General features: G+C 41.2%; 1 protein-coding gene across 2 annotated transcripts in view; it reads right to left on the bottom strand.

The window, feature by feature from the left end:
- Positions 1–11,002, bottom strand: part of LOC149197348 (PX domain-containing protein EREL1-like) — a 195,574-nt gene extending 184,572 nt beyond the window's left edge. The window contains exons 1-2 of one of the 2 annotated variants that reach the window (XM_089405829.1): positions 10,484–11,001; positions 6,534–6,659 (exon numbers count right to left, since the gene is read on the bottom strand). In XM_089405829.1, coding sequence (XP_089261955.1) covers positions 6,534–6,659; positions 10,484–10,573 — 216 coding nt within the window. In that variant the 5' untranslated portion in view covers positions 10,574–11,001. Of the gene's footprint in view, positions 1–6,533; positions 6,660–10,483 lie in introns of both variants that reach the window. The other variant, XM_089405830.1, reaches the window with a different exon arrangement.
- Between the last annotated feature and the right edge of the window lie 7,634 nt (positions 11,003–18,636).

Raw genomic sequence — 18,636 nt, 5'->3', positions numbered from 1 at the left:
GAGAGCTTGAAAACAATTACAAAATATCCAGCCTGAGCTACAGCTGTCCGATCCACTAGCTATCTCGGCGTGCAAGGCTTTGTCACCCAAATCATTGCAACAGAATGATTATTTTTCTTTAAAATACAATAATAACAGACTAACAAAACAACTGAATAACAAAACATGGGAAAAAACTGAATGATGACTATAGCCAAAATATCTCCACGCCACTTCCTATGATGGCCTCTGATCAAGCCACGTCTCTGCCACATTATGCCTCTTACATTACTGAGTCGGTTCCCTTGTCGCTTTTTGCCTGAACTGAAAGAACTTCCCACTCTCTAGAGCTGGGAGCGATTAACAATGATGGCCTTTGTGTTGCTCAGGAATCATAGCTACCAACTCATCCATCCCTCTAAACTTTCAGTATCATGCAATCGGAGCCCCTTTATGCCTTGTAGTGTCGTTGTAGTGCATTATCGGAGAAGTCCCATATCACAATCTTCATAGTGGTGCGGCATTCAAATCCGTCGATTGTCGACCTCCGATTGGATGAGCGACCTCCGATTGGATGAGCTCCTTGGTGTTTGGTCCTTCCCGCATTTCTCTCCAAAAGACCAAGGGTTGTGACTGCATGCTTAGCCTTAAGGCGCTAAGGCCTTATGTTCCTGCCCAGGAGCTACTTTTCCTTTATAAACTACTCTCCACCCCTGGTTCTTTAAGTTCCTCTTGACCGTGGGCTAGCCATGTATCAGAGCTCCATTATCAACGATTTTCAAGTGACCACTGCTACAAAATGCCGATATCCATCAACCTCCGATATGCGATGTGTGATGTGACATCATCCTTGCCACTTGGCACTTCCTTAGTGGTGACACATGTCACCCTTTTTTGGCCTTTTATGACCCCTGAAAATGGCGAATCTGCCTACCACGTGTCCACCATAAAGCCATGTCATGATGACATTAGCCACCACGTAGCTTAGCGAAACCAATCACTATTCAACACGTGTCCCTCATCGGAACCAATCTTACATTACCACGCGTCCCGTTAGAGGAGAGAAAAGGCCCGAACCTGCTCTAGTTTTTCACTAAAATCCTTTGTTAATTCATCTTCAGTCTTTCCCAGTGCTTCAACACTGAAGGCACAATCCCGATGATTTAACACTATCGGCATTCATCGATCGCAACTTTGTTGAGGTTGAAGGTTGAAATTTTGAAAACGCCAATCACCGATATGCGATATGGCTTGGACCTCCAATATTGCAGGACCTCCGATATTGCGATCGCAAATGTGCCCTACTGCCTAATCCTCCGATTTGCGATTTGCGATTTGCAACACGTCTTGGACCTCCGATATGCTCCTCTCCTTCCTTCCTTTCAAAGGCAACAAAACCCCTTAAACTTCAACTGCCCATATCTTCTGATCCAGAAGTCCATTTTCAGACTTCCACATACCATTGGAAAGCTTGTTCAGAGCACTTTCCAATGGACTATTTTTTACAGCCGGAACACATTTTGTAGAAGGTGACAACAAGTTCTACGCCAAGATGTCCAAGTGTGATTTTGGTTTGATATAGATGTTGTATCTCGGGCATCTAATCAAAGAGGATGAATTCAGAGTCCATTAAGAGAAGATCAAGGCTATCTTGGATTGGCCTACACCTAGGAATGTGACAAAGTTGCGAGGTTTCCTGGGCATATGCACTTACTACAGGGAGTTTGCGAAGGGATTTTCACAGTTGGCAGCACCACTCACAGACTTGACAAGGAAGGGAGCATTTGAATGGACAGACGTGGCACAAGAGGTTTTTGAGCACCTCAAGCAGGTGATGAGCAGTTGTCCAATTTTGGATTTACCTGATTTTTCACAACCCTTTGTATTGGAGTGTGATGCATCAAGAGAGGGTGTGGGAGCAGTTATGACGCAGGGACGCCACTCAATTGCATTTGAGAGCCAGAAGCTATAGCCATTGCATTTGAGAGCTGGAAGCTACAGCTAAATGAGAGATTATATTCCATCTATGATAAGGAGATGTTGGCCATAATGCATGCGTTGCCCAAGTTCCAACAGTGTTTGGTGGGTAATAGGTTCAAGGTGAAGACTAATCACAACAGTCTTTGATTCTTTTTGGGGCAAAAGGAGCTTTAGGAGAAGCAACAAAAGTGGGTGAGTAAGAAGAATGAGTACGTCAAGGGCAAGCGTAATGTGGTGGCAGGTGCACTATCTAGCAGACCTACGATGGTCACTTATGGAATCACCCAGGATAGGAGGGGTCAATTGCTAGTAGAGTACTCCAAGGATCGACAGGCATGCGAGATCTTGGATGGTATTTTTGGAGATGACAGATATCGAGTGTTGGATGAGGTCATATATTATAAGGACAGGATATAATTGGTGCCAAGCTCACAATTGAAGGAAAATATTTTGCATGCAACACATAACTCACCTATAGCAGGCCATTAGGGGTTTTTCAAAACCTGTCGGACCATCAGAGAGCGTTTTACTTGGAGAGGCCTCAAGGAAAATGTTCTGAGGCACGTACAGGAGCGCGATGTTCACCAAAGGAATAAAGGAGAATAGACATATCCAACTGGTTTACTTTAGCCTCTTCCTAATCCAGAGAAGAAGTGGGAGAGCATATCTGTAGATTTTATCACCGGACTTCCAGTTGTTCAAGGGTGTGATTGCATATATGTGGTGGTGGACAAACTGACCAAGTTTGCTCACTTCTTCGTCATTCCATCCAGATCTTCAAACTCATAGATAGTTGAGCTCTTCTCCAGGGAGGTATTCAGGTTGCATGGTCTTCCCAAGACCATCATCAATGACCGAGATCCCAGATTTATGGGGGTGTTTTGGCAGGAGTTATTCAGATTGGTGGGCACTGAGCATACTCCTAGCACTAGCTACCACCCCCAAATAGATGGGCAGAAAGAGATTGTGAATAAATGGCTAGAGCGGTATTTGCGGAATTGCGTGACAGGGCAGCATCAAGCATGGGTGAAGTGGCTTCAATGGGAGAGTAATGCTACAACACCACTCAACATATGCCCATGGGAGAGTAATCCTTTTCGTGTCCTTTATGGTTATGATGCATTATCGTTTGTTGACATGGTTTTTGGCCACAGTCGAGCCCTAGGGGCAAAGGATTGGATACAGGAGAGCCAGGAAATCCTAAGGGCTCTCAAGGATAACTTGCAGACAACGCAAAATCAGCATAAGATTTATACATACAAACACCGTGTGGGGAGACATTTTGAGGTTGGGGACATAATTTTCTTGCGTCTCTAGTCGTATAGACAATCCACACTGAAGTAGAAGGGAGCTAAGAAGCTCAAACTACATTTTTATGGGACGTATAGGGTGATCCAACGAGTTGGAGAGGTGGCCTACATGTTGGAGCTTCCACTGGGAAGCAAGGTGAATATTGTGTTCCATGTGCCTTGCCTGAAAAAGGCCTTGGGACAACAAGTTACAGCTATAGCAGAACTGCCACCCTTGGACGATGAGGGACATCTGATTCTAATACCTGAGGCCATACTGCAGGAGAGGGAGAGGAGGCTCAAGAACAGGACCATCACAAAATATCATGTCAGGTGGAAGGACCTACCAGAGGAGGATGCCACTTGGGAGGGAGAACAAATTCTACAGCATCCAGCATTGCAGTTACTTGAGGACAAGCAACATTTTGGAGGGGAGCACTGTCATGTCCCCAATTAAAAATTTTGCGAAGGGGATTCTCAATTTTGCAATTTTGGCGATTAATATAATACTATGACAAATAAAATTTAGGAAAAAACAAGTTGTGGAGGTATTAATTTAATTCTGGAGAAAAAGGAAGGCTCAACTTAGGAAAAGAAAAAAAAATTAAAGTGGCATTAAGTTGTGGGGGTCAAGAAAGGGAAATCAAACCACAAGGGAAAAGGGAATGAGAAAAGCAGGGGCCGAATTGGTGGAGCCCACAAGCAAAGGGTGAGCAACAATTATAAAAGGAAGGAAGAGCCTCATTCTTGGCATCATTTTGGCATTTCATTTTCAAAATTGGAGAGTTTGCTTGAGTTGCTTGGCCAAGCAAACCAGTGTTGTTTAGCACAAGGGTTTTCCAAGCACAAATCCCAACTCTTCTTCAATGAACTTCGAGTGTCACTCTAGAAGAGAGATTTTGAACAGGATTTGGCATTTTTGGTGGATTATTGCAGAGCATCTTCAGCTAGTTCGAATTTTTGGAGGACGCAATTAGAGTTTTCGTGGTGCTTTGAGGAGCTGGAATTTGGTGTCCTCCGGGCAAGAGATTTTGCAAAAAAAATCCTTTGAGGAGGACGAGTTTCTCTTGGGAATTTTCCAGGCTAAAAGTGCTGAAGTTTGGGGAGCTGAATTTTCTCTTTCTTGGGCCTGTGTTGGTGTTTACTGGTTGTTTCCTGCACAGAGGTTGAGCTTGGGTGTTTTGTGGGTTGTTGGAGTTGATTATTGCTGCGAGATTGAAGAAGAATTTTCGTTGGGCTTTGGAGGTGCTTACCTTTGGGAAGATTGAGTATTTTCAGCCATTCGATTTTTGTGGCTCACTATCATTCCACTCCATTTTACTCAATTATAGATGAAAATAAAATAAAATGGCTTAGATTTATGGTTGTTGTTCTATTGTTTACTGATTTATATTTGCTATGTGAATTTTGTGTTGCATGTTTAAAATTTTGTTGTAGCTTAGTGCGCGTTTTTGATATCCATTGTTTCTCCTACTTTGGGACATTACAGCTTCTTGAGGAAGGTTCAACCTTGGACCCTTGCTTGTTGGATGTGCTCACCTTGGAGCATGACTTGTGTCACTTAGAGTTGGAGCACTTCACATGTGGGCTTATCTATTGTTTAGTCAGGTTACTTGTAGTGGACTAGGTCCACTTGTTATCACTGGCCTCCTTCAGCTTTCATATAGATAAAGGGAAAGGAGGGTCTTTTATCACTTCAATGTTGTCCACTCATGTGATCACAAACTTGTGTTAGAGATGTGAGCCAGAGTGAACTCGTCTCATTGTACTCTTCTTCATTTGTATTTGCTCTCTTTGTCTTCAGCACTAGGGTTCTTGAGGGGATTCAAGGTGAGGATAGGGTTCAACTTATGCCCTAAGAAGACAAAGAAAGCTAGGATTTGGGATAAACCCTAGAAGGTCGATAATTTTTTATTAGTTAAACTTTGTTCTTCATCTTCTTTTGCTATTGATTCAGGAGTTATTCTTGCACTTCCTGATTATATTTACTCTAGATGTATGTTTTAGTCCCATTAACCTAACTTGGTGGTCATTTGTTGAACATTACGAAAATTATCTTATCTTATATCTCGCAATAAACCTGGCGTTGTACTTTTCAACGATCACATATTTTTGGAACACAGGATTTGATGAATTATCGGCTCAAACTAGGGTGAAAGATTTTGTTGATTAGGGATGCCAAAGATATTTCTGCTAGTGCTCATTCTCAGATCACTGCACCCCTAATTCCATTAAGGCAGATGCTCTCTATGATCTTGTACTTCTATGTTCTCTGTATTATATACACAGAATTTATTCAAAAAAATAAAAGCTTCCTGTGCAGCAAGAACCAAAAATAGTCTCATAAATTTGTTCATACATATAGCTATTAATTGGCTTGCATGTGCGTGATAAGACATGAATCTGTCAAAAACATATCCAGATCAGAACCTATTTAGATTGATGCTATATCCTTCCCCAATCCATATCCATGAAGGATCTAAATATGTCCTCGAGAAGGATGCAAATCAGATATCTATACAGGACTATCTAGGAGGAAGAGGAAGGATTCAATAATATGGCTGCTCCCCATTTCTCATTTGAAAAATCATTTTGTATATTGAGCATCACTTCCATCTATGTTCATCACATGCATTGTATAGATTATGAGTTGAATAAGATCAAGATCAACATTGCAAAATGGTTAACACTTCAAGTAATATATCATAGATGTCAAGTGATTTCACAACCCAGTTCCATTCTCACTTCTAGGTTGTTGCAAGGATGACAGTAGAAACCAAGCTATCTGTCATTTGCATACCAGATCTGGAACCTACTCTTCTACCTTTCATATTCTAGCACTCCACTATGGTATATTTCTAGAGAGACAAGATTTTAAAACGTATACAAAGCGGAGAAATAACCATTACCAGCAATAAAATCAAACACAAACAGAAGAATTATGAGTGGGAGAAAAACAATAGTGTCACATATCATATCTTGACGAGTACATGAAATGTATACGTGTTAAAAATCCATAGCCCATTTAAAGCCTTCATTGTTTTTTATCACTTTGTGTTCCTTTCAAAGTGTTAGCCTGACACAAATTTTTCAACTCAATCATTGACATATCCTTTTCCTTTATTTATGTTACAGTGAAAAACAGAACATATCCAATTAGTTCACCAAAAGCAAAAATAAGAAACAAAAAAATAGTGAATCCCGGCATGATAGAAATTAAAAAGGCATAGATCATGAAATTGTGGTTACAAAATGCTTGAGAACATTAAAGAGCATTCTGCTTACCACTGTGGGATTAATCAAGGTACCATCTGCAGTTTTTGCTTCAGGAAGGACAACCCACGAAGGAATCATCACACAAAAACTCCATCCAGTCCGTGGATCATGTGGCCAAATAGTATCGCGTCCAGTCTACCAAAATCAAAAACACCATTGTCAATCATTGTTATAAATCCTTGAAGCTCTTAAAAAAGGCCGGATGTCTTGCTCACATTCAATTAGGAATGACTTCAAATGGAGTCAAACCAACATTCAGAATAAATGCGCTCAGTTTTATGCTAACTTCAGCTATGTATCACATATCGTAAAGAGGAGTGTGCATTGGTTCAAGCAAGACTGAAGAACTTCATTATAAAAGAATATATGCAATAAAGTAGATATCAAAACAAAAGATGGAAGACACAGTAAGCACTTTTGAAAAGTTCATATTACTATTTCTGTCACAAACTTCCAATAGTGTAGATGACAGAACTGTCAGTGTGAAAGTGAAACTAAAGATGTTGTCACATGATTGGAACAAAAGGAGTGACGAAGCTCGTGTTTGAAAAAAATTGCACCACAAAAAGAAAGATGTTACAGATTTGTACTTTTCTATTTTGAACTTTAACCTTACCTTTTTTAGGTGACTTAATCTAAATTGACTGGTCACCCAATTGATTCTATCTTATTGGAGACATGGTCAACTTTGATCACTCCCCCACAATTTTGTACTCCATATCATAGTTCTAAAACCTAGCCCAATCCGAACCGAAACTGGTCAAACCAGTCAGTTGGACAGGGCCAAGTACCAAATTGACCAACAACCCGAAAGAGTGAGCTGGCTTGTACCAGTTTACTATCAAACAAACCCAAATCAGCCAGTCCCATCTTGAGCCACCTGAGCAAGTTAGGCTGCATGAACCCCACACAAGCAGACTTTAAATGAGTGTATAGGCTGGCTTTTAGGCTAGGATCCCCACTCATGCTTTTGCTAGGCATTGTATTATTACAACTACTGCTACTACTAAGGTTGCAGATGTTTGTAAGGAGTCCGAGACAAACCAAATGATGTTTATGTAGCTTCTGTTTATGATCCCATTTCTAATAGTGGTGATGAGTTTGATGAGTGATCAGTGATTTTTAGTAGGGCAGTGGCCCAATAGCTTGTAGCATGGTTTTTGGACTAGTCTAGGGACTATTTAACACCCCATTAAACTGTATCTTGTTGTTGATATGCATTGCGCCCAGTGCCATTTTGGTATATTCACCCTTACATGGTGTATAGATGAACAAACTTTGCATCTTGTCTCTGATGGTTTGGAATCTTAAAAATAATTTTTTCATAAAAATATTATGTATTTTATGTATTTTCTTAAAAGCCAGTTCATAGAATCCAGATTGATCCAAGTCAATTCGAGCCCATGAAGAAACCTGGTTTCATAGGTGGTCGCTTCAATGATCAGTTCCAAGTTTTAAAACTATGCTCTATATATAGTAACAGAGATAAGTGTACAACTTATGTATAACGTTGAATCTCCTCTCTTATACTTGCATACTTGATCTCTTATATTCGCTTGTGTGTGAGTATTCACATTATTGGTACTATGCTCGTATCATAGCCTATAGGTGGAAGAAGGAGATGGAATGTTCTTGGTGAGAAATCCCTAGTTGTAGAGTGAATATAGAGGCTAGGGGAAGATGGCACCATTTACCCACATGCAGTTGTTGGTTTGTTACTGGAATTTGAGCCAAAAACTACCATACCAAGTTCTCCCAAAGATCAATTAGCAATTGGACTCTGCATTCATACACTAAAGTACTTGATAAGTTGAACTTCTAAAGGACTATGTATCAAAAAAGGAAATGCACGAGTTGGTGTTCTGATTATCAAAGAGAAAGAGACTTGTGGCTTATTCAACATTGGTGAGGCGCCTAGAATATCATATGGTGTGGTAAATTGGTCTAGTCAAGAGTATTGTGGGACGGAATGAGGGAGAGATAGATCCAAGTGGCTTTCCTTCACCCTTGCAGTCTAATAATGGCCCGACTTGGAGGTGCCATCTACAATAGGTGCCTACAGCTAGGAGTTGAATCACTACGCTACAGACTACAACTGATTTGGTGGATAAATATTTTAGAAAAATAGATTTGTCTTTTGTAAATTAATTCCTTGAATTTTGTTGCCTATTTCAATTTTGTTAATGGAATGGTTAGTTGATGGAAAATCTCATTGTGGAATATTTGAAAGAATTGGAACAGTTAATTATTATAAAATATGTTTATGCATGATTAATTTCTACATATAAATGCATTAACAATTGTTGGGTGCCATCAGTGTCCCAACTTGGTTCATTGTTAGCAAATGAGGAAAAATTCAAGACAAGTGCCTCGCTGCAAAGGGTCGTAGTGCCAAGCAAATTGCATCCTTGTACTCGGTAGACCAAACACCTTATTTGAGAACACAAATATCCAAATTCTATTTCCAAACATGCTAGATATTCTTTGTCTACACAATGTAGCAAACAAAAGTGTTGTAACAGCGTAAAATCTTGGTAGTCTATAGAAATAAATGGGCACAAGAACAAAGCACAGAAGTGCACCCGTAAGAGAAACACGAGTACAACAGAAGCTGTAGAAGCCCACCCATAGGCGTAGGAGGTGCAGCCAAAAAAAGCACAAATAACAGGCACAACCCAACACAACGGGATTTTGGCAGCTGTGGCAAGGAAGTCTCAAGTATTGGAACTCTGATCTTGGGATACAAGCGTGGTGTAATCGAAGTCATGTGTGGTGGCCAATTCAGTTAATGCAGTATCCCAGGAAGGCCTATCACACAATGAAAATTCCCGCAAAACTTTCAAATTCGAAATACAAAGGCATATCTAAGCAACCAGATAACTGCCTCCAAGATAATGAACATGTGCTACCCACAAACTTTATCTACTAATGCAGTTCATATAAAATTTTACCATGGCAGCTTTTAGTTTAGATTGATGTACATTACGCTTCTTAGATAGAATTTGTTTTAAATAGGAAATTTACCCTGTCACCCAACTTAAGAATTTGGATAATATTGACAGACTTCAAGACCTTTCGAAGCCAACCTAAAAGTTTTCTCGATCTTTGACTTAAAATTTAATTATAAAAAGTAATAAAATAAAATAAAAAAGCAAGCGCCTCCTTTAAACTCTAGAAGCATTATCATCAAACCGGATCCGTCAAGCACCACAAGTGGCCCTTTTTCACCAGCAAGACAGCCCTCAAAGAGCAAACTATTTAATCACAGGCACTTCCATTCAGCTAAGCCTCTGTAACCAGAGTTACTCTTCCATCCAAATAACACAGGGCTTGCACCTGATTCAACGCAGCCGTTTATTCGTGCCTCTGCAAGAATTGAACCTTGGTGGGTGTCCGAGTCAACGCACGCTACTGCCTGCACTGTTGAACAGCAACCCAATTGGTAGACTCTACTAATTTGGCCACAAAGTCTTCATCACATAGCCCTTGATTACATTTTTAACCGAAAATCATTCCAGTGGCATCACGAGCAGGCATGACCGAGAATCTCAACATGCTAGGAAAACTCATAATGGAAATTTCCGAACGCAGTCTGAAATTCTAAAACCAACATATTTTAAACATGTTTACAGTCGAGTAAACCAGATGTTTAATTGGGCATTAAATGTAAACGAGCAATTAAAATCAATTGGGGTTTGCCCGACTCAGTTTAGCCACAACTTCAACTCCCTAAAGATCCACCATGGATCCATCCAAGCTATGATCTAGATAAAAAACCTTCCTATGTCTTTCATCATTTCCTCCTAGTCAAACATCGGGTCCTCGAAGAAATCGAATTTGCAACACCAGAAGCAGTGAATATACAAATAAAAAGAGAATTCGATGAAATCTCAATCGTCCTGCCACAGAAAAGGATATCAAAACTGAAAATTAAAATGAAAGAATGGATGAATTGTTACCCATTTGCGAGGGGGAGGGCTCCAATCCATTCCCAGAGGCAATGGCGATGTCCCATCGTGGCGATACTTGGGAGGGCTCCTGGCGTTCATTGTCTGTATTATTTACAGAGCTCTTCCCTTTGTCCCTGATAGATAAAATCCAGGATTTTGAATTGTTCGTCTGTAACTTTTCCGATCCAATCGCCCTAAAAATTTCATTTACGGACAGCCAGATAGATCCGATCTGCAGGAGCTGATCCAATTGTAGGCCCGTCTGAACAAACCCTTGCTAACTTTGAAGGGAAAATTATATGCAGATGTTTAGGTGTAGTTCTACTTCTGTGAATTTTGTTGCCTTGCCTAGTCTATATGTTTATTTGTCTCTAGTAGTATTGATTATATTTCTGAGTTTTTATATTGACACATGTTTGCACTCTCGGCCTTGCGTGCTCTTCCAGCGCTTGGGAGGGTGGGGCTGGGGCGAAGCCATGTGAAAGAGTGTTTCGGCGTGTAAACGAATGGAGAGTGGTTGTTGTATGCTTCATTTGTGTAGCTGTAAACAATGAATTTTCCATTAGTGGTTTGGGGATGATTCTTATTGGTAGGTAAGTGTAGCTGTAAACAATGAGTTTTCAAGTCGTGGTTTGGGGTGATTTTTATGGGATGGTGTTCTTGCATTTCAATTGGGCGTTTAAATGAGGTGAGTTTCAAGTAACTGTGATTATTATTCTTGTGAATTTTTATTTTTTTTAATTGGATTGGTTCTTTGGTAACGTTGGTTCTTATTTTCTCATAACGCTCAAATTCTTTTAACAAGTTTTCTCTTTTTTTCGCTGGCCAATCCATTTTTATAAACAAGTTTACTTATGAATCTTTAGGGTTGAATTCATAAATAATGTCTATTTAAAAAATAAAATTAAAAATAATCAAAATTATGTATATATGTTTATTTATTTGCATAATTATTATTATTATTATCTAATTTTAAGGTCATGGCTAAGTCGGATACTAAAGTGTATGAGACTTTCTTGGTTGTGGGACAAGGGACTCACCTTGGCAATTGTGTGAGACCCTCTTGTTTGTGGGACAAGGGACCCACCTTCACCTAGACACCAAATTGGTGTATGAGACCCCCTTGTTTGTGGGACAAGGGACCCCTTTGCGTAGCGATTTGAGTGCTAAGTCTACGAAGGGATACATACTCTACTCCCCTCCGGTTTTGAACCTGTGACCTCTTAGGAGGAAACACGTGCTCTTAACCATTAGGCCCACTCAGTTGTATAAAGAGTCTTTTGTAAACTTTTAGCTAATAAAACGAAGAAGTTAATCCTTCATGTTTTTAATTGCTTTTAGTCAAAGAAAGTTAAATGTTCTATGATTTGAATGCATTATTACTACACCAAAAAAAAATGTTGAAATTGTATTTCTTAATTATTGAGAAAAAAATTAATATACAAATGGATTCAATGCCCTTAAGGCCCAAAAACGGGTACTCTTATTTGCAAAAGCACAAATATGTATTGAATACTAACCTGCATTGTTAGTAAATTCTATTCATATTAAGAATATTGGCATGCACTACTAGTAAAACCCACTCAAAGTTGTTTATCTTGCATACATATTATAGCTTGCATAAACTCATAGGTGTCAAGCTTGAACAATGACTTGCATTATTAGCAGAATCCTTTCAAATTAAGAATTCTAACCTGCACTATTAGTAAAACCCTTTCAAATTAGTTTATGAATCATAGCAATTGCATGCATCTCATAGTTAATGATCACAGCAATTGCATGCATTCAAATTATAAATATGTCTTTATCTATTTTTATATTTGGATAAGTGTATAAGGGAGAGAGGTTTGGAGTACATAGGCCTTTAGGGCTAGTTATTATATGTAGGTCATTCCCAATTAAGGGTTCTCCTCTCCTTTTATATTGATGATAATTTATTTCCAGTTTTTCATTAGTCGGGTCTACAATCGACTGGTTTATTGAGAGGCTAGGTTCTTAGGTTGATCTATTGGTTAATAAGTCAGGTTCTCCATGGAGAAAGAAGAGTTGGTTGATTTAAATCAGAGGAAGGTGGTGATGTCTATATTTGGGCATCCACCTCATATTTTAAGTCCAAGACATCTATTGATAGGCAAAAGCGTGGCCAAAAATTGAGCCTCGGACTAACCCCTTTCCAATAACGACTAATGTAACACCCTCCTCCCACATCTACCCAAGCAATCGGTCAGCCTAGGTAAACATGCGATGAGAGGCCACTATGATATGATTCGACCTCCTAAGTCACGTTAAGGAAGTGGAACCGACAGAAACACACCATACAAACATTCAACATCAGCTTCGGGACCCTCAGGAACCAATCCAACACTTCAAACAGCTTGCCCTTGGGTCCCACTGAACTTTTGGACCACTTAAGCCTTAGTCGCTCTCATGTTATAGGCATGAAAGCATCCAGAAACCCAAAGTCGCTCTCACAAGCTTGCCTGCCAGTGTCCAGAGACTAAATTTGTCAATGTTATGCTAGCGTCCCCGAGATTTGAGCCAACTTTTCAGGCCTAGAGCCCAGGTCATTGCCCAGCATTGAACCATCTCTTCATAATAGTAAAATAACATGGAAATGACAGTGCTAAAGCAAATACTTGTTTAAGACCTTAACTGGACCCTTACTAGCCATGACAAGCATTTCGTCAAACATATCAAGAATATGTAATCTACAGGTGTAAATAACAGATCTAAGCATAAGGGTCTCATACTTATCTAAAATTCGTCATGAAGCATTGATATATCAACACATTAACTATCATTCCATCCATTAGTTCATAGTTACATTGTTCATTCAAGTAGAAACATGATGAGAGCCATACATAGTTGTTGTCGCAAAATATATACATAACCAACGTAATAGGGACATAAATATAAATGAAATCACAGCCATATAATCCAGTGTATTATTCATAGAAATACAAGGAGAAATAAACTCTTATTGATGATGCAAAATCCAACCCAGGATGGGACTTCCACGTTCCACGCGACTGTAGAATGGCTGAGCCAAATCTCTCTTCAGTCATTCACCCCCATGCCATATTCCAAGCATGATTGTGGGATCTCGTAGAACGCATCAATCAAAACTCATCCAGGGCTTCCAGAGGCCATCCACATCAACCCACCAAACAATGATTCCACCTCACAGTCAGACATCACAAAACCATCATCAGATTGGTCTCCACCCAAGCCTTCCAAGGCTTCCAGAGCGTTTGTTCCAACCCGGCTTCCAGGACTAGTAACTCAACCCACGACTGTCGTCAAGCTCCAGAGCATTTGTCCAACCAAGGTTTCCAGGACTTGTAACTCAACCCATGGTGTTTTCCGGGCTTCCAGAGTGTTTTTCCAACCAGGGCTTCCAGGACTGGTAACTCAACCCACCAAGGGCTTCCAGAGCGTTTGTCCAACCAAGGCTTCCAGGACTAGTAACTCAACCCAAGTTGTTATAGGGCTTCCAGAGCGTTTGTCCAACCAGGGCTTCCAATCAACCCAAGTCGTTATACGACTTCCAGAGCGTTTGTCTAACCAAGGCTCTAGGAACTAATAACTCAACCCAAGCTAAGAAACATGAGAACTAACCAAAACAAAGCAATGAAAATAAACCCATAATCACCATGGCTATCCAGGAAATGGCAAGGCTAGGCAATCCACTATCAATCCCGGTCATCCTCCATGCCAATGACAAATCATAACCAAGAAACAACATGCATGTGCCATGCATGCTGAAACTAGTGAGGAAAACATACATGCAACTTGGTGCCTGCAAGCCAAACCCATTGTAGTTGTTGATCCTCATGTCCTCTTGCGCTTTCCTACTCTTCCTTTGCCTTCTTGCTCCAAGAATCCAAGTATGCCCCACCCACCAAGAGTGTTCCAAGAAAACTCTGAGTCTCCAAGAGTATGAGAGAGAGAGAGAGTAATGAGAGAGTTCCACCAAAACCTATCAAAATATTGAGCCAAGAGCTTTTCAACTGATCCTCATAAGCCTTTTTATTAATGATGCCTCTATTTTCTTCATTTTCCATTATTTTCCTTTGTTTCCCTCCTCACATGCAACCTGTGACCTTTCACCTCCTCTTTCTCCTAATTTCCATTATTTTCATAAGTAAATGTGCCAAAATGTCATTTTTCCTTTCCAAAGCCTTAGCCATTGCCTTTGCCAATTTCCTTAGCCATAATAAATCGAATCAACACCCACTGGGATGTTTCCCCCACCATTCAGCTTGGAATACATGTCCCATCATCCATGGCCTTATATATTTTTGACATGGAATTTTCACCAGGGTTGTTATAGCTAATTTGGAAGAGAATCGAGCTCCTGTTAGAGGGTCGATAGAAGCAAATTTAGTTGCAGATTTTTTGGATGGAGATATGTAGTGGATGTTGAGCCTGGTCTAGGAGGTCTAGGGTCATGCCTATGTAGGGACGTCCTGGGGATTCCCAGATGAACTCACTCCTTCCCAAGAAAAACTCATTCCATCAATATTTACGTCAAGGATATCCCACCAAACAATCCAAACCCTGGCAAAAACCCCTCGTGGAACCAAGTCTCAACAAGGATCTATTCTTTATAGGAGCCCCACTGCTCTCAACGCCTCCCAAGGAGCATTCACCTTTGTGGTTTACAATAAGTTTCTTGATGGATGTGGTGGTATCAGAAGAAGGGGAGGGTCAAAATCTAGGTGAAAGCGGTAAAAAGAACTCGGAGGAAAACCCTTTGTCTGTTTTAGGTGGAACCCTAATGTTGGCTTGATGGGGCGTGACCCAGGTTCAAAGTTAATTAACCAAAAAAATCCATACACTACTGGCCCTTTCGGCATCAGCCTGCAGAGCGCGGACTGAAGTCTCACCCGAAGCAGTATGGGGGATGCTGGAACCAAGTTTCGACACCCTGGAGATGTCTGACCTGCGATACCTTCGCGATCTATTAGGATCGCCTTTCGCGCAGCTGTAACCAGGGGCTGAGTTGCTTTTGCGCTGCTAGGGCAACAATCTGCGCTATTTCCCCAAGTTACACCACGTATCTTACTTATCTTCTTACAATTGTTAGTTAACTTCGCATAAACAGATACCTTATCTCACATTTACTTAATTAACACAATTAGATATGTTCGTTCATCATATGGACAACAAAAATGCAATTTATATATATTCGATATGGAAAACAGGAAGTAAATACACAAAAAATGATGTAAAACTTCTCTTATTAATGCTCCAACGGTTAAAGACTCGACTCACCCTGCGCACTGAGCTGCAGGGGTCTGCGCACTCAACTGCAGACTACTAGGCCTCTGCGCACTCAGCTGCAGAGCCTTCTCTTACTCTACGACCCAAAGAATTAACTCTACACTTCAGACAAGACTCAATTCTTCATCATTCTTTCTTCCATTTCTATCTCCCCTTTTCTACAACTTAGAGCCTTGCTCTATTTATACAATCCCATGGTCCGCGGACCATGGGTAGATCTCTAAAGCTCACATTACATTACAAATTTAAGGGCGGACAACCCTATGACTCATGTACAAACTTCGCACTCCGTGCCCACAAAATGTGGAGTCTTTACATCAGATTGACATATTTTGACCAAAATCTGGGCTTTAAGCCCTAAAACTTCCCTTGGGGGATCCCACGCCCAACAGACCCCCAACACAAACATCTTGACTCACCCTCGAGTCACTCTATCAATGCAAAGATCTTCACGTGAAGACCACCCAACTCTGCCTGGACCGCTGCAAGATCGGAAGCGCACTAAGCAGCTGCCTGTTGCACTTCCTGGATGCAATGTTTAGAGACTGTTGTAGCTGAATTGTTTCCCTAAACTGGTTTATAGTCTTGCGCCTCCTTTCAGCTGCCTAGAGCGCTAAGACTGTGCTTCTGTCAGCTAGTCAGATAGTCGAGCCACCCATGTATGGCTTCAACTGACTGCCATTCACTTTTCCTGGGAAAGGTTCTCCATTTAACTTTACCAACTGCACCGCGCCTCCGTCTGTGACCTCCTTAATAACATACGGTCCCAGCCAATGCATTCTGAGTTTTCCAGGAATTTATCAAACTTACTATCATATAGTAACACCAAATCGTTCACCTTGAAGGTGCGCAACTTAATATGTCGATCGTGCCAAGCCTTTTCACGCTACTTTTGTACATGTTGGTGAAAGCCAACCAAAAATCATTCTTCCTCGAGTTCCTCCAACTACGCGAGCCTCTCCTCCAGGGCTCTACGGTCCATCATACCTGTGAGTGCTGCTATGCACATACTAGGCATGATGTATTCTGTCGACATTACTACTTCCACTCCATAGACCAGCCGGAAAGGTGTTTATTCCATCAGTTTCTTGCATGTCGTCCTATAGGCCCATAATACTATGGGTATGCGCAAGTCCCAATCACTTCGTTGCACATTGCATACCTTGGTTAGCGCAGTCTCCAGTACTTTGTTAAGCGCTTCTATTGTCCCGTTAGCTTGTGGGTGGTACGGTGTGCTTTTCTGATGATACACCTGAAATTTTTCTGTTAGTGCGCTGATCATCTCATTCAGGAAATGTGTAACGTGATGGCTCATCAAGATCTTCAGACATCCAAATCGTGTCAATGCATGTTCAAATAGAAAACTTCGCGACCGTCGCGGTCGTGCAATATTTTACCGGCTGCACTTCTGCCCAACGAGTCAGGTACTTTGGCGCAGTGATAATGTATCTCGTGCCTGTTTTTCCTTGAGGTTTGATAGGTCCTACGAAGTCAATCGCCCACTTTTCAAAAGGCTGCAATGTCATTTGCGGATTCAAAGGCATCTCGTACCTCCACAATGGTTTACCTGTTCTTTGACATAAATCACACGCCTTGCAATGTGCTTTTGAATCCTGATGAAGGGTCGGCCACCACAACCTTGCGCGGAGAATCTTCTGCATGGTCGCTCTTCCTGCATAATGTCCTCCCGCAGCACCCCCATGAGCATCCATGAGGATATTGTTTCATTCAAATTCAGGTACATACCTTCGTAGTATCTCATCATTCCCCATCTTATATAGGTGCCCCACAATGACAAAGAAATCTGCCGCGCGCACCACTAGTTCCTTCTTCTGCTGGACAGAGTATCCTTTTGGCGCAGTTCCAGTCGTGAGAAAGTGAATTATATATTCAAAATGTCCATCCTCTATGCGCACAGCAAAGAGCTGCGTGTCGGGTAATCCTTCCTCTAAACTAGTAGGTTCCTCTCCTGTCTCAATGCGCGACAAGTGATCTCGTCCCGCGTTCAATCATCCAGGTTTCACAATAACTTCAAAGTCATATTCTTGGAACAATAAAATCCATCTGCGTATGCACCACCCCAACATAGGCTTATTGACCATACCTTTCAGCGTGGAGTTCATGCGTATCCGCATAGGTTGTTTTCCATATGCCTATATCCACCTGGCTAGATGTGCGCGCGGATCATCCCGCCCATGGCATTTACCTGTCAATCACACTCTAGGCTTCCCAAACCGTGTGCACATCATCATTCTACATTTGTGCCAGTCATCAAAGCTCCCTTTATACGTACCCCATAACCTTGCGAGCGTAGCGCACAATACCCAATTGAAGGCTTGGAAGCGTTGCTTTTCCGGCACCTCCCTCTCAAATTTGTCCAAGAAGGAATCTACCTCACTTAACCCATCATAAGTAGGCAGGTATTTTACTTCCGTCGATATGCAGCGCAACGATCTTGTCATCATATTACAGTTCAGCGTGGTTACCTCATGTAAACGGTTCTGTCATCGCTCCATCTCCTCATCTGAATCCGAAGTACAGGAGCTCTCGCACTCCCATGCAAGTCGTCCATCCGTAATGGGATTCACCCAGTCCTTGTTTCACGTTGTTATCTTATAAATGTAGTCCAAATAATCATTCCTTTCATAGTCGCACACCGGCTCTATATAGTGCGATCCTTCAGCAGGTTCTAGAGGTATAACTATGTGCAAAGACTTTTTCTCAAAAATCATCTTGCGCTTCTTCAGATTAATCACTCTGTTCATGTCAGTGGCCCAATCAATTCCTAAGAGCATGAGGTAGGGATTGTTGTCATCAACAATCTCTATTACTTCAAAGTCTGCTAGCGCGCTCGCTCCCTCAATATCCACAGTAAT

The sequence above is a fragment of the Pinus tabuliformis genome, chromosome 2_2 (genome assembly GCF_031772625.1).
Source record: "Pinus tabuliformis cultivar Carrire ecotype Pingquan chromosome 2_2, CPIR1, whole genome shotgun sequence".
NCBI lineage: Eukaryota > Viridiplantae > Streptophyta > Pinopsida > Pinales > Pinaceae > Pinus > Pinus tabuliformis.
This window is presented reverse-complemented; position numbering and strand designations above follow the sequence as displayed.